Source organism: Galeopterus variegatus, unplaced genomic scaffold (genome assembly GCF_000696425.1).
Source record: "Galeopterus variegatus unplaced genomic scaffold, G_variegatus-3.0.2 Scaffold461, whole genome shotgun sequence".
Taxonomy (NCBI): domain Eukaryota; kingdom Metazoa; phylum Chordata; class Mammalia; order Dermoptera; family Cynocephalidae; genus Galeopterus; species Galeopterus variegatus.
In genome coordinates this window covers 53,066-69,419 of record NW_007726572.1, presented here as the reverse complement: position 1 = coordinate 69,419, position 16,354 = coordinate 53,066, and the positions used below count along the sequence as shown (strand labels likewise).

The 16,354-nt window shown below is 42.0% G+C and overlaps 1 protein-coding gene across 1 annotated transcript in view; it reads left to right on the top strand.

Annotated features, from left to right (window-relative positions):
* HAL (histidine ammonia-lyase) overlaps window positions 1–9,877 on the top strand; it is a gene marked incomplete at its 5' end in the record, with an annotated part of 17,725 nt that extends 7,848 nt beyond the window's left edge. The window contains 7 exons of the mRNA XM_008569064.1: window positions 1,210–1,290; window positions 3,722–3,787; window positions 3,864–4,029; window positions 6,521–6,655; window positions 7,928–8,036; window positions 8,137–8,206; window positions 9,737–9,877. Of these exons, the coding sequence (XP_008567286.1) occupies window positions 1,210–1,290; window positions 3,722–3,787; window positions 3,864–4,029; window positions 6,521–6,655; window positions 7,928–8,036; window positions 8,137–8,206; window positions 9,737–9,877 (768 nt within the window). The remainder of the gene's footprint in view (window positions 1–1,209; window positions 1,291–3,721; window positions 3,788–3,863; window positions 4,030–6,520; window positions 6,656–7,927; window positions 8,037–8,136; window positions 8,207–9,736) is intronic.
* Window positions 9,878–16,354: the final 6,477 nt, after the last annotated feature.

Below are 16,354 nucleotides of genomic sequence, written 5' to 3'. Positions count from 1 at the left end.
ATAAAACTTGAACCAGCCAGTTAGGGATGGTCATAGAAAAGTCTAGTCGCATCATTTCAAAATTCAAATGCATTTTATAGTCAGACATAAATCATTAAATGAATCTGTGAGGCTTACCTTCAAATTAAAAATGCAGACTATCTGGGTTGGCATTAGGCATTCTGTATTTCAGATGTACAACTTATTTCCATATGGCAGTTAGTTGATTGAGAGATTAACAGGCATCTGAAGAAACAATATTTCAGCTTGTGCAAAGTTCCAGTCTATAACATAATACAGAATCCTCCCTAGAGTAAACACCCTCATTTTCTTTTACTCAGCAAGTTCTGTTCTAGCTAGCTTGTCAAACAGTAGATCAAAAACATCCATGAGGAAGAAACGCCAAGTTAGTTCTTCACTAAGAATAAGTCCTAGTTTAAGATCTCTTTGATAGTATAATAATGTTAGCAGACTCTCTGTAGCAGGTACTATTATCAGTGTCTTCCATGTGTTAAATCAAGTAATCTTCACAACGAGAGATAGGTACCCTTCCTCCCATTTTGCAGTGGGGTAACTGAGGCACAGAGTTATGTACCTTGTCCAAGTCCACACCACTAGATCTCTACTTCCTTGATTTCTGGGAGAAGCCAGAAGGCAGGTGTTGCTTTAGAGCATTGTGGCTGTCTTTAGGCTTGGTACCAGGTAGCTGCCTTATTTGTGACCATTTTCTAATGTGATACCTTCATGCTTCATGAACTTAACCTCCGTGGGTAACAGCTACCATCTGAGTGATCTCTCTGAGTTGTGCCTAAGAGTTAGTCCACGTTATCTTATTTACTTCTCACAAGCCAGAAGGTGAGTTCTATTGTCTGTTTTCTAAGTCTGTTTCTGTTCCAAGTATAAACTTAAGCAACTTGCCCAAGTCCTACCATTAACCTGGAGGTGACTACACCTGTGTCTAGAGTTGGCATTTTTCCTCCTCCACCATGCAGTTTTGTATAGATCTATCTGATGTGAACCCATATGATAATGAATTTGTTCTAATTTGTTTCAGTGAGAATACAGATTTATAACAATGTTATTTTCATCTTCTAAATGAACAGAGTGAAATTTCCATGGTTATAGCTGCAAAGCACTTTCTGGAGAAAGACTGAAGATTTCATCTTAGAAGAATATTGATACCCTTCAGAGAATCACTTGGTCATGGATCTTATTTTGATTGTATTTTAGGTCCACGGTGTGGTGAATGACACGATAGCATTTGTGAAGAACATCATTACCACAGAACTGAACAGTGCAACAGATAATCCTGTATCTTTTGAATGGTAGAATTCCAGCTGGTAATTTGAAGATCTGCTGAAGCAATCATTTTAGGTAGCACCTCAGGTCTTTCACTTCATTTCATAGAGTAAATGAATTAGTAGCTGAGGCTCAGGGGTTAAGTGTCTTTCTCCAGGTCAGAGCTGGTAAGTAGCAGAGGCAGCCTGTGAACCTGCTCTCAGGTTCCAAGTCTAACATGCCATGCTTTCAAGATTGACCCAGTCAAGATGAAAGGAGGTATTTTCAGCATTGGCTGAAAGCATTGTCATGAAGACATTTGCCCTAAACCCCACCACAGAGGTTGTTGATGGAAGGACCATGTCACAAGTGTGATTGTGTTGGCCTTCAAATATGCAGGCCATGCTGGTCTTGGTCCAGGATGCATTAAACAGAAGGCAACCTTTTTATACTTTGATGATGCCAAAGTATTATCAAAGAGTCATTTCTGACATGGGCTTTACTCAAATCAGTGTTTCCACATTTATATGAAGAATAGTGGAACACTTCCATTTCTCAAAGGTGGAGCTCTCCTTTCCTCGATGGTGGGCTTATCTATCTCAGGGCCATCTGGGTTTTGCTATGAAATGTTCTGTGATGGCTTAGTTCCCCAGAAGTTGAGGTGACCAGTCAGGAGTCACACTGGCAAAGTCTTCACAGAGACAACACTGCCTTTGAGGATGACCAAACCCTTTAGGAGTTTATTTTTCCTATTCTACATCTCAGTTCTCAACACTGGAGAAAGTTCTGTGTTAGCACCCCTGAAAGCAGCTCACAATCTGGGTTAGCAGACAGGTTTCACAGTGGCTGTGTAAGGTTTTAATACTTAATCCAAAAATCTCACAAGAGATTTTTAATGTGCCTTCCCTGACAAGCCTACTTCAGGGCGTGTTTTATGTTCTCTCATATTGTGTTACAGGTAAGACAAACCCATGCGAAAGTAATCCTCAGGATCGTGGGTCTCTGAACTCACCTCACCACCACCCTACTTCCCAAATGGAGTGGTAGTTTTCATGAACTCTGTGCAGTCTTATCTCATGTAGCAGTTCTAGCACTGTAGGGGAGAGGTATCCATTCTACACCTACAAAATTTGAACTTTGAAGGGTATCTTATAGAGTAAAAAGAAAGTTACTATTAAGTTACTGGATATGGGGGAGGAGATAATTGCCTACTAAATTCTCCCACTACTTGTCCCAACAAGAATTTCAGCCCAAAGTCCTTTACTTCCTCAATTAAAAATTTTAAATTATTGCTGAATTTCCACTAGGCTAATATTTGGGAGTTCTGCTGCAATATTGGTGTTATCTGAAAGAAAATGTTTCTCAGTTTTCTATTGCAGACACAGAGCCCCTATCACATAGTGCTGGATATGATAGGAGTTAAATTCTAATCGCTATAATCTAATAGCCAGCGAACAAATTTGGAACAACTGGAGGACAATAGAACATGTTTACATTCTAAATTGGTGCAGAGATCAACTGCTACAGGGATTCAGAAAATGGAGAGAAGACCAGGGCCTGAGAGCAGGAGCTGGGCCTAATAGGCCCACAGTTACATATACAGAAAAGAGTAACTCCAAACTTGACCACATGCATGTAACACATGCATCTCCAACTCTTTGAAAGCCAGAACCTTTTTCACACACATAGTGAGTTCCCAGTTAACAGATGGTAAATACTCTTTAGCCCAGTAGGTGAATAGTAGCTCTTTGGAGCGAGGAAGAAAAATGTGTCACTGCCTTTGCCTGGGGGTGCCTGTTGGTTTAAGTAAAATGCATGATAGGATGAATGGGATTATCTCTGACAGTAATAATATTCAGTAGATCTAAAGCTGCCTCATATTTAAATAGATTCGGCCACCATTTGCTATTGAACACTGGCACAGGATCACTATATGAGTATAGAGTTTGAAATTTTTCCTGGAATTAATTGTTCCAGACATTTTGGTTGTTGCTCATTAGCAAAGTCTTCCATTCAACAGATTCTTCTATGGAGCACAAGTTCACAGTGCCCACTGAAGAAATAGTATTTGCTTTCAAATGGGTGTCCTGGTCTCTCTTCTTAGTTTCAGGTTATAAACCTTTTGAGGGTAAGTGCTAACCACCAGATTAGTATTGTTATGGTGCCTGAGAATCTCTGATTTCAAGTGGAAACATCATTTAGTGCTCCATGTTTCTTGGCCCCTAATTATGTGTACATGATTCATTTTTAAGGTGTTTTTGGTTTTTTTTTTTTTTTTTTTTTTTTTTTTTTGCTACTGTACCCCTTGATGTTAACACTGCTTGTTGGAAGGCCCTTCTCTTTCCCTCCACTCCACAACTGTACAAGAACTGCCACCTCAACATTAAAAATAAGTCCGTTGGGAAGGAGTTATACCTGAAGGGATCAGTAAATGTTATGTTCGAGCCTTAACCTGTTTTGAAAGATGGTCTTTGCCAGTAGGGGAGAGACTATTTCTGGAGGAAACTTCCATGGTGAATACCCAGCCAAAGTAAGTTTGTTAGACTTGCTCTTGACCCTGAAAGCATATTCTAATGTAGGACAACTAAATAGAGACATTCTTTCAGGCCCTGGACTATTTGGCCATTGGCATCCATGAACTTGCTGCGATTAGCGAAAGAAGAATTGAAAGGCTCTGTAATCCCTCCCTCAGTGAGCTGCCTGCCTTCCTGGTGGCTGAAGGTGGTCTGAACTCTGGGTTCATGATAGCCCACTGCACAGCTGCGGCCCTTGGTAAGGACACTGCCCTTTTCCCAGAACACAAGGCTGTCCATCTAAGGGCCTTTCCATTGACAACTGAAAGTATCAAATTTTGTCTTTGAATGAGATCTAACTTTGCCACTTCTATTGGCATTCTACCTCTCTCAGTACAAATGTAGCAGGTCGACTCTAAAGTTTTTTAGAAAAATAATATAAAATAAAACCTAAATAATGTTATACTGGAACATAATAATACAATAATGCATTTGTAAATAGATCATTTCTCTACGGAAAGCAAGTTGACATTGCATACAAACTTTATTTCTATAGTTTTTTTCCAAATCTCAGTGTGAAGACTATGGGAAGGAAAAAGACAAAGATGCTTATAAATTAGCAGTGAAACTTGAACCAACCTGAATGACTAAACTCTGAATGCATTCTACTAGACATACGAACCACTAAACACATTGAGATGTTCTTGTAGCATGCAAAATTGCTTATAAGAATTCATGTACCCTCTATGAAAATTGAGCTTCTATATAGCTGATTTCTGACTCAAGATTGTAAGGGACAGATGATTAACACATAAGAACAGTGCCTGGACTATGCAGTAAATGCTAAGGGTTTTACTTATGTTCACTCCCAGAATTATCACACCACCACCACCAGGTAGGTACTATTCATTTACAGCTGAATACCTGAAGACCTGAGAGGATAAGTGACTTGCCCAATACTGCACAACTAGTAAGATGTACAGCAGAATTCAAATCCAGGTATATTTGGGCTCCCAGGGGTGTGCTCTCATTTCAGTTAATGAGGATCTCATTTCAATCAATACTTAATCCAAAAACAGGGTTGCCAAGTTTAACAAACAAAAATGCAGGATTCTTAGTTAAGTTTGAATTATTTGGGGCATACTTATACTAAAAAAGTATTTGCTTTTTTATCTGAAATTCAGATTTAACTGGGCATCTTGTATTTTGTCTAACAACCCTCCCCTACAAGGCAGGATGACCTGGTAGTTAGTTAAGAGCATAGATGCTGGATATAAATCCCTACTATGCGTGAGGTATTGAGCAAGCCTCTTAATCTTGTTGATCCTCAGTTTACTCCTGCATGAAATGGGGATGATAAATCTACCTAATGGGGTTTTGAAGATTAAATGAACTAATACATATAAAGCCTTAGAACTGTGCCTGGCACATCATAAGCACTAAATAAGTATTAGTTGCTCTTAATATGACTACTAACCCCTTCCTCACCTAAGCCTTTACTAAAAAACACAACCAACAAAGAGCTACTGAATTCACCTTCACCTCCAACCCAGTATTTGCTCACCTGCCTGCTTATTAAAATACCTCTTTAAAGGGTACAGACTTTTGAAGGTAACATGGTAGCAGGGGGAGGGTAGTTGATTTCTAGGGAACATTGCAGACATTGGCAAGCCTCCTTTGGATGTGTTCAGCTTCCCAAGCTGCCTGTTGAAGTTGTTCAGCTTGCTTTCATTGTAACAAAAATAGTGTTTTTCTTTTTTTGGCCACTTGTAAGTTATCTTCCTAAATAAGCCTCACCACAGACTTCTAGCCCTCAGTTTAGTTTCCCAGGACTTAGGGCTTATAGTTCTGAAACCTGGAAAGTCCTGGGCAAACCAGAATGAGCTGATTATCTAGTTTATAACTAGATTATCTCAGGTTAGGATCCCTTGCAGCATAGAAAACAACAGAAGCTTCACGCAGGACCTCTCTCAAGGTCAAAGAGAGGAGAAAAGACTTTGAGTTTGACCTTTCCTGACGTCTGAGTCTGGGGAGAAGGAAATTTGTAATCTGGGTCCCTGCTACTTAAAATGTAATCCTTGGACCAACAGTATGGCCATCACCTGGAAGTTTGTCAGAACAGCAGAATCTCAGACCTCATCCCAAGCTCGCACTGTAACAAATCCCTGAGTGATTCACATGCACCATGAAGTTTGAGAGGCCCCAATCTAAGCCATCCCTAGGATTCCCCTGCCTCCTGGAGATTTCTCTGGCAGTCATCAAGCCCTTGCTTAAGTCCACAATATCCATTATGTCGTCATTGAACAGTCTGAATTGTTAAATCTTCTTACCCACAATCTGTGGGTCCAGCCTCAATCCCCAAATGCCACACCTGAATTCTCACCCTGCCTCTTTTGGTGACATAACCAGCCAAATTGTTCTCAAGTTCCTAAAAATAGCCATCATGTCTTTTTTCCCTGTTTCTCTGGCATGCTAAATGCTTCCAGTGTTTTCAACTTGGCCTTTGTAGGGTTCCCAGCTCCTCATCCTGGTTTTATTTCAGAATTCACTATAGCCTTAGAGTCCTTCTCACTTTGGGGAAAAATCAACCTGCTTCCTTCTCCCAGGAACATCTTTGTACCATCTTGGATAATGGCCAAGAGCTCCTGGAGAGGAGCACCCCATGCTGTGCGGCACTTTGAGGAAGTCATGTGTCCTTTTGGCACTTGATCCTATCAGGAGCCTCCTTAACTCCCACTGGTGTCTTGCAGTTTCTGAGAACAAGGCTCTGTGCCACCCCTCGTCCGTGGACTCTCTCTCCACCAGCGCTGCCACAGAGGACCACGTCGCCATGGGAGGATGGGCAGCGAGGAAGGCCCTCAGGGTCATCGAGCACGTGGAACAAGGTAACACGACAAGTCAGGGATGGCAGGCTTCGCTGATTATTATGTCACTGGTTCTCAAAGTTTGTTCCACCCGTAGCATCAGCATCACCTGGGAACTTGTTGGAAATGCAGTCTCAGGCTTTCTCCCGGACATGCTGAGTCAGAAACTCTAGGGACGAGAAGGGAGCTACCTGTGTTTAACAAGTCCCCAGGTGATGCCGATACTCGCTGAAGATTAAGAACCAAGAGTATAAACCGGTTCCTCAGCTGGATTTTTTTTTTTTAATGAGACTTTTAAAACATTCTGAAGTGCATTCAGTCTTTTAACTCATTTAATTTGCTCAATGACCCTAGAAGGTGTGTACTATTATCCCATTTTGCAGATCAGGAAACCAAAGCAGAAGTTAAATAATGTGGCCGTCTACAGCTAGTAAGCGTCAATGCTAGGATTTAATCCCAGGCAGTTGATTCAAGTCTGCTGTCTTAACCTCTCCCCTATACTGCCATATTATTACAAACGATGTGCCGGCATCCTCATGGCTTATCAGACCTACATTTGCAGGATTACTCTATATGTTTTGCTGTGGAAGTTATTTCAAAATGAAATCTCTGAGTTGACTATACGTTATTTTAGTCACATCTTTGTAGTATCTGTGAAGTTGGGGATTGGGCGATGACGTAGTTGATTTGGCAAAAAAACAGGATTTATTCTGGTCTTCTAAGAGGCTTCAGATGAAAAATATCTCTTCTAACCCACCAATGGGAGAGGATGAAGTTGTAGGATCCATTGTGGACCTGGAAGAAACTTGACACCTTTTAGTCCAGAATTCTCACTTGACACATATGGAAACAGCAGTGTAGTTAAGTAAGTGTATGTAATGCACACGCTTATTTAATAGAGCTGGGGCTCAATAGCAGGATTGGGTATTCTCTCCGACTTTCTTCTCTACCCACATGACACACGCCTGGCCGACAAACCTTGATTGGAGGACATGAATGGGGGAAATGGCAGATTTTGCTAGTGTACATCAAAGTGCAGCTTCCTGGGTAAGGCAGGGGGTCTGGTAATCTATTCAGGTAAATGTCTGACTTCTCCCCTTCTTGTCATTAAAGATACAGCTAAGGGGTTAGAAAAGCAGATTTAAAATGGTAACCAAATACCAGGCAACTTCCTTCTACCAATAGACAGAGAACCAACCGCCTGTTAGTTGGCTAGTGATGGCTGTCAACTTCAAGGGATTTGTATTCCTCAAGTATGAAGTCAGACACTGACCAGCCATCCTCCTGTTTTAGTGCTGGCCATCGAACTTCTTGCAGCCTGCCAGGGCATAGAGTTTCTGCGTCCCCTGAGAACAACCACTCCACTGGAAAAGGTCTACGACCTGGTGCGCTCTGTTGTAAGGTAAAGTCAAACAGATCCCTGGAAGTCACACCATCCTCAGAACTGTGAACTTTGGCAGCACTTCGTGTTTGGCTGACGGGTTGGTGTGCTTTCTCTGCAGGCCCTGGATAAAAGATCGCTTCATGGCCCCAGACATAGAGGCAGCACACAGGCTGCTCCTGGAGCAGAAGGCAAGCTGGCTACTTGGCTTATCTTAGTTTTTGGTCATTATAAAAAGCAAAGTGCAAGGGGGTAGAGATGGAGAAATGTTGTCTTGTTCTATTGTTTTCTGGCTGTTCCTTGGAAGTGAATAAAAAGCACCTAGGCAACTGGCAAGGCCACTAGAAACCATCTGATAAACCTGGAGTTTGGGGGTAGAGATGGAGAAATGTTGTCTTGTTCTATTGTTTTCTGGCTGTTCCTTGGAAGTGAACAAAAAGCACCTAGGCAACTGGCAAGGCCACTAGAAACCATCTGATAAACCTGGAGTTTTGGGACAAGTATCTATGGGGAGAAAATAAGATAAAAGATTCACAGGTCCCCCTCCCCAAGATGTCCTCTTTGGCTCAAAAGAAGTTTCTGTTCCTGGTGATGCTGTCACCACCACCAGGTGCCATGGCTGTACAGACCCAGAGTTACAACAGAGTCCCAGGTTTATACTTCACAGGGCTTTGAGTCTGTCTAATGCTGCTCTGGCGTGTCCCTGCCCGTTTCACTGTGTGCTTGTTTCCTCTGGTTACACTGACCATAGACTCAGCTGATCGGTACAGATGCCTAGCATGCCAACTTGTCTTTTAATACAATTTTTATGTGCTCTAAACCTTTTGAATAATTTGTGGGTCTCATGCTCCCTAGAATCACTTGATTGCCCTCAGAACAGTTGCTCTGCTCTTAAGAATAAGATCTTCACACCTGTCGTTTCTAAGTGCGTTCTGCATCCATTAGGGGGCAGTCACTTGCCTGCTGCAACTTTGGTGCTAGCAGAGAGGTGTGTGAGGTTCACCCCTGAAAGAATAGGTTTTTTAAGGTAATACAAAAGAATAGGAAGGGCTCCTTGCCTGGCAGCAATCAGAAAGAAGCAGCTGTAAACCAAAAACAGAGCCTTAATCTGAGATGATGTTATGCTCAAAAGAGAGTAGGTTGGTGGGTGGAGGCAAAAACTAACCAAGGATCTGAGGCAGTGCTTCTCACACCTTAAAGTGTGAATCTCCTGGGCATCTTGTTAAAATGCAGATTCAGATTCAGTGGGGGGGGGTTGGGGGGGGGCTGAGGTTTTGACTTGTCCAGGTGCTGCTGAGGCTGCTGAGGCACAAGCCACACACTGAGTTGCAGGAGCCAAAGGCACAGAGCCCCTGTGGCATGGAAATAGAGCAACTGCCTTTCATCATTCGAGGCTTGCTTGAGAAAACACTCTGAATTGTCTAGCTTTTGTTTGTTGTTTGGTTGGTTGCTTCCTTGTTTTGCTTTGGAAGAGTAAACAGCTTAAAATCTTCATGGTAACCTTAGAAGTTTTGGACTTTGCATGTTTAAAGCTTTTAATGCAATTAAAGAATAACTGACATAGGTTATGTGTCAAATGTCTTAAAATAAAAGCAAGCAAACAGCCACTGTGTGTCTAGTTAGGCAGAGGATGTTCTGACTTGGGAGGAGGCTGGTGTTTAATTGCACGTGTGGAAACAGTGTCATCAGTGTTTCAACTTTCTTCTGTCCTTACTTCTCAGGTTTGGGAAGTAGCCTCGCCATACATCGAAAAGTATAGAATGGAGCATATTCCAGAATCCAGACCTGTTTCTCCAACAGCCTTTTCACTAGAATTCCTACACAAGAAATCCACCAAAATCCCAGAGTCCGAGGATCTGTAATGGCCTTTGTCATGGATTAGCAGATCAGATGCCACTTAGTTTAACACAAAGCAGTATGGTACTGAAAGAGAAACCTGAGAATTTTCCTAGGTAGATCAATCCATTACACAAGGGTACTTCAAAAAGCCTGTGGAAAGATTAATATTATCTTTCGATTCTATTTTCCCTCAAACTTTTTAAGGTACCCTCATGTGAGTTAGTTTTTCTGAAACCTACTTTGGTTAGGCTGGTGGCAGTGTTATAGTTGCTAAATCCAGCACTGTTGCCATTGTTCAAGATGCACCAGGTGTTTTCAGTTTATAGGAGTTTTCTTTTTTTCTTTGGGGGAGGCGGGTAGGTGGCCTGTACAGGAATCAAACCCTGGACCTTGGTGTTACCAGCACCATATTCTAACCAACTGAGCTAACCATCCAGCCCTGGGTTATAGGAGTTTTCTTTCTTTCTTCACCGTATCAACAGGCCACTCACTCTTAAGGGCAAGAAGAAGACCCACAATTACATGGGTCTGTTTTTTATACTTAGCATCAGATGAACTCAAATTCAGAAACAGATTGATAGCATTCTTTTCTAAAAAACGTTAGGCTTTTGTAAACCTTATTTTTTTTTTTATTTGCTTTGACAAGCTCTCAAACAGTTCACTTTCCTGGCTGATTGTACCCTGCCATAATATAACAAATGTTTCTTAATATGCCTTCATAAGTAACCATGTTAAGTCATAATTTGTTCTTAAGCTGCTCTTTCTTCTAGTAATTGAATCATAATAAAGAGTAGTCAGTAGGTTTTCAGCAGATAAATAAGAGTTGGTTAAAACCAACAAGAGGTTTTATATGGAAAGGAGTTAAGAAATGACTATAAAGATTGCTATTTGGGTGGCCCTTATTTAACTGTGTATTTCATATGTATAAAATATCACTATACCGATCCCCCAAAATGCTTAATTTTATCGTATACTTAAATTGGGGTTTGAGGTTACTCTATTTACATTCTTATAGTAATGTTGCGTGAGAAGCTTCCTCGTTACACACGTAAGGAATCCGCGGGGTCGTTGACCAACCTCCTCCCTGAAATGGTAATCATTAAAATGATCCCTATTGACAAAGGTCAGATGGGCCCTAGGAAGTGTTACCCAATCTGTTTTTTCCCCCAAGAAGAAGATAAAAGACCTTCTGGGAAGGTTTAAGTGTAATTGTCCAAATGAAAAATGGGTCAGATGGCCTCTTGGCTTCCCATGACTGTGATCTGTGACTGTGTCTCCATCTATACAAACGTGCATGAGCGCTGCAAGTGCAGGAGTTTGAAAACATGGCTCTTCGAAACTGCAGGTGGTCAAGAAAAAGACACGCTTGCCACCTTGCCTACCTGATAACAGTCTAAAATAGACCCAACAGTGCATTTCATGATAGAGTTTTCACTCTTTAGATTGCAACCGGGCAACAGGAAAGGTGGAGACCAAAGTGAAAAATGCTACCTAAAGTCATTCGGGAGCAAAAAAATATGCTGATGAATCTGCTTACCTAAAGGGTGTTCTCGGTGCTAGGCTCTGCTGAAATACGACACACACTGAAGATTATTCATTCTTATCCATGAGCTGCTGTGGGGCCAGTGAACTCGTCTGATGGCTGCTCTTCACTCTGGTTTGGGGAGTGCTGGGTCTCCCATCGCTACCCCCCATCCCCTGAAGTTCTCTGGGGGCTTTGTCACTGAGTTTCTCTATGGCTCTGTTAGTAACTGACATCACATGTCTTCAAGACAATTTCAAGGTAAATATGGAACAAACTAAGTCTCACTGTCTCCTGTTGTCACTTTATTTATTCTTAGATTTGTGTAACAAAGTTTAACACCTCTTTAGGGAATGGCTATTCTAACTGCAGTTAATCAAGTTTCTGAAAGATTCAGTCAACAAATGTTAACACGTTTGAGAAGATGTGATTGACTCAGTACACTTTTTTTTTTTTTTTGGCAGTAGTGATTCCTTTATTATCAATACTCTAAATGTAACTGAATTAAATTCTCCAATCAAAAGAAATGAAAAGGGGCTGGCCAGTTATCTGAGTGGGTTAGAGCACAACATTGTTAACAGCAAGGTTGTGGGTTCAGTTCCCAGTAACAGCTGCCCAAAAAAAAAAAAAAGGAAAGAAAGAAAGAAAAGAAAAAGAGTTGGCTGAATGGATAAAAATAAAGATCCAACTGCATGCTGCCTATAAGAGACTCATTTTAGCTTTAAGGACACACATAGGCTGAAAGTCAAGGAATGGAAAAAGACATTTCATGCAAATGGTAACCAAAGGAGTGCAGGGTGATTATTCTTATATCAGATAAAAGAGACTTTAAGTCAAAAACTGTAAGAACAGACAAAACAGGTCATTATTTAATGATAAAAAGGTTAATTCATCAAGAGAATATAACAATTGTAAATATATATTGATAGAGTTTGGACGTGTTGTCCCTGCCAAAACTCATGTGGAAATCTGATCCCCATTGTGGTAGTGTTGGGAGCTCTTTGAGTCACTCAGTACACTTTCTGCCTCTTTCCCACTGGGTAGCAACAAGAGTTGGATGTACCAGGATTTCCTCCCCCAGTGGGCTCACTTGGGCCTCTTCCCACCTGGGCTGTCTCAGGGAAGTCAGGCCAAGCCCCAAAGTGCAAGGACTTTTCAAGTTTCTGCTACGTCATGTTGCTAATGTCCTGTTGGCCAAAGCAAGTCATATATCAAGCCCAGAGTCAATTTGGGTGAGTAGTGCTTAAGGGCATGGGCCAGTGATTTAGTGTGATTCATGGGCCATTACCTAACAATCTACCTACCACACACAATCCTGTACATAACCTGAAAAATGCAAAAAAAAGATACTTTTCATACTACTTTAAATTGATGTCTTATTTCTGGGTCTGGTCATTGGATTAATATATTTTTATGGAACTTTAATTATAAATAGCACGGTCATTTTGCCTTTTTGAATACTTTTGTTAAAGGTTTTAATTTACTAAATAGAAACACTGAAAATATACCAAAAAACAAAGAAAAAAGTTGGAAGACATTTGTCTCAGTTCAGAAGGTAGGCCTGATTAGTCAAAAGGTGGTCCTGTGTCCTTTGCTTAGTGATTAGTTCAAGAAAGGGCTGGGATTGTAATATGGGTCAATGAGACAGAGATTTCTTAGAGGATCCAAAGAAGGGGTCTTTTCTCCTGAGAGTCATGGGAAGCCATCCTTGTCTACTCCCTGCTTGACCTGAATGAACAGGGACAGAATATCGAGGGTTGTTGACAGAGGCCAGACCCAGGGCAAGAACCAGCCTTGGGATGACGCATCAATCGGTGGCAGCACGAAGGGAGAGAAGGAATCTGGGTCTTTGACATCATTGAGCTTACAGATAAACCAGCCCTGAAGCCTGCCCTACCCATGAATTTCCAAGTGTGAGCTAATACACTTCCTTATTTTTTAAAAGCAAATGTTAGTCAGGTTTTTGATACTTGCAGCCATTAGCATCCTACCTAACACAGCCACTGTGTGTGAGATGTTGTACCAGGGCTGTGGTGTATCCACTATCGCTGGCAGTCCTCTATTCAAGGGCTTCCCATCTCATTGGACTCAGACTGTGGCAGGTTCTGCACCAAGCATGTGTCCTAGAGGAAGGCAGTACAACTGCAAAACTGTTGGATCATCGGGGAGGCCTCCTGGAAGAGGTGACTGAGCTGGACTTTGCAGGATGGAAGTCAGAGAGAGAAGAGAGAAAAAGGAGAAATGTAAGCTAAATTTCAGTGTCAGAAGACCATCAAGCCAGGAAACCATGGAAGTGGTGATTTCCATGTTTGGTCAATTTCTATCATTAAATAAATGGTGATCAAGGTGACCATGGTCCTTGCCTTCACAGTTTTTGGTCTAGGCAGTGGGCCAGAGGAATAAACAAACAATAGTGTGCACAGGTAGTACGATGAAAGGCCAGGTCACGAAGAGCATAATTCATGCTCATGGTATGGTAGGGGAAGCAAAACTCTACCAGCACAGAACAACTCCGAGATCCAGAGGGTGCATGAGCAGGGACAGCTGTGGCTCAATGGTGGTTTCTACCATCTGGGTGGCAGGTGCCCGATGCCTGCCGTACCCTCAGTAGAACCACTTGGAAAGCATGTGGCCTCATAATTTGGAATAACTTCCCAGCAGGAAAAAAAAAAAATTCTCCAAGCGGCTGGCATTGGCTTTATCCTTCCTCTGCTTACTATGATAAAGAGCAAAATGCTCATGCTTTGGGGAAAATCTGGTAAAATGAAATTAAATAAGAAAATTAGTACATTTCACCAGAGTGTTATTCTTTTAAGACAGTAAGCTCTTAATACTGCGTGGCATTGATTCTACTCTCCAATGTCTGTCTTACTGCCCTGATTAAAGGCAGGGACCAGCTTAGAACCAGAATTTTAAAGATGGGGGAATCCAACCTCTCCATTTTATAGACAGATAATAAAGAATTCACGGTGAAATCTTGTGTCCCTTTCAGCATACCAGGTTGCCTTGCCTGTCTCTCGCAGCATCTACTGCATGCATTCTCGACTCAATGGGTGTGACATTGTCCCCAAAGGGACAAAACTGAGTTTTGGGGAGGCAAAAAAAAAAAAAAAGAAAAAAAATTACATATTACAATGGTTTGTGGTCCTCCAAAGCTCAACTCTACCCAACAAAATCTTATTTCTTAGAGAGAAATTTAGTTTTTCTCCTGGGATGGGCCAGTAATTTTTAAAAAGTGAGAAAAGAAATGTTGATCTAGCCCAATGTGGGGCACAGAGTAGTGATTTTCAGATCTTACTGTGCCATTGTGAAAGCTTTCCACTTGGACTTCTAGCACCTGATACCTTCCACTTTCCCCACCAAAGGACTTGGTCAGCTTTGTAGGTATCTTCTTGGAGCCCAACCACACAACAAATATTTGAGGGCCTACTATGTGCACTAAAGCTGGATTAGTATTTCTACAGCACTCTTGTCCTGGTCCTCCCTGTTCAAAAACTTTCAGTGGCTTCCCCTGGCCTTAAGGATGAAGTTCCAAGTAGTGAGCCTGGTATTCCAGCCCTGGGAAATCTGACCCACCTAATTCTACAGCCTCAGCTCCCCACTGAATTCTCTACTCTGGGAGGACTCAGTGCCTGTCTCCTGAATACTTCATGACTTTTCGTCTTGGAGCCTTTCCCTCTCATTTAAATCCTTCCTAGTCTTCAAAGCTGAGAATGGCAACTCCTTTTCCACCCTCCATCATGGAATTGTTTGGTTGGTTTTACTTTTACACTTTACTCCCCATAAGCATCAACCTTTGGCCTTATATTAAGGAATTCATATGTTCTTTCCAACCCACAGAATAAGTATTTGCCTTAACACTGCATCCCTGGGTTGGCCTGCTTAGCAGTGTATTTTGACAAGCAGTTTTCACTGTGACTATCTATGTTTGTGCAGTCATTCATTAATTCATTCACTGATCATCTGCCATGAACCAGTCACCATACTAGATTCTGGAGACATACAACGTCCCTGCCCTCTACGAACTCCCCACCAAATGGGAAAGATGTTTAAATTACAGTGTCGTAAAGGCTATCATAGAGGTGTGGGAACATGCGGGAGAGGCAACCAGCTCCAGCTTCCCACATACAGAAGAGAGGAAAAGCATTCCAGGCAGAGGGAACAGCACTGCAAGGCCTGGAGCAGCTAACCAAATGATGTGTTTGAGACACAGTGAGAAGGTTGGTGCCACTAAGGTCTATACCTCCACACTTCTCAGACTTTAATGGACAGGTGAATTCCTTGGGGGCATGTGAAAATGCAGATTCTGATCCTGCAGATCTGGAATAAGGTGGAGATTTCACATTTCTAGCAAGCTGCGGTGAGTTACAAGGGCTCACAGCACACTGGCCTGGGAGAACTAGGGCAGTTAAGGGTGACTACCCTCTCCTGCTTCATTCAAGAGTGGCACGAACGCTACTTGTTTAGAATGAATGCCTCCTGGAAGGAAAACAGGAAGTACTCTGCCTTCTCTCTCATTCCTTAGATGTAAGGCTGTAATCCTGTGTGGCTTGGGCTCCAGGGCAGACCTGACATTTTGTTTTGGTCTTTATGTTGATCTCCTGCATTTATCTCTCACCACTGACCTGGCAACTGGTCACAGGAGAGGCATCGCCCAAAGCAATCATGAGCCCCCCTGACCCACTCAAGACTCCTTTTGTTACCAGACAGCAGTTCCAGTCTTGGTCAAACCATGGAGGAGACCCTTTTGTGAAAGCAAGTAAAACAAAAGGAAGAGGGATAGACCTATGGAACATTTAAACAATAGGACTTAATTGAAAGGTGAAAGTACACACAGAAGGGTGCATAGGCATCCTCCATCAGGAAGAAGTGCCCTGTGGATCCTTAAGGGGAGGGTTTATATGTTGTTCTGGGACGTGGGTGTTTCTCTGTCTTAAGGGGAGGAATATTTGGCCATGGGGGAAGATCTAGGGTAATT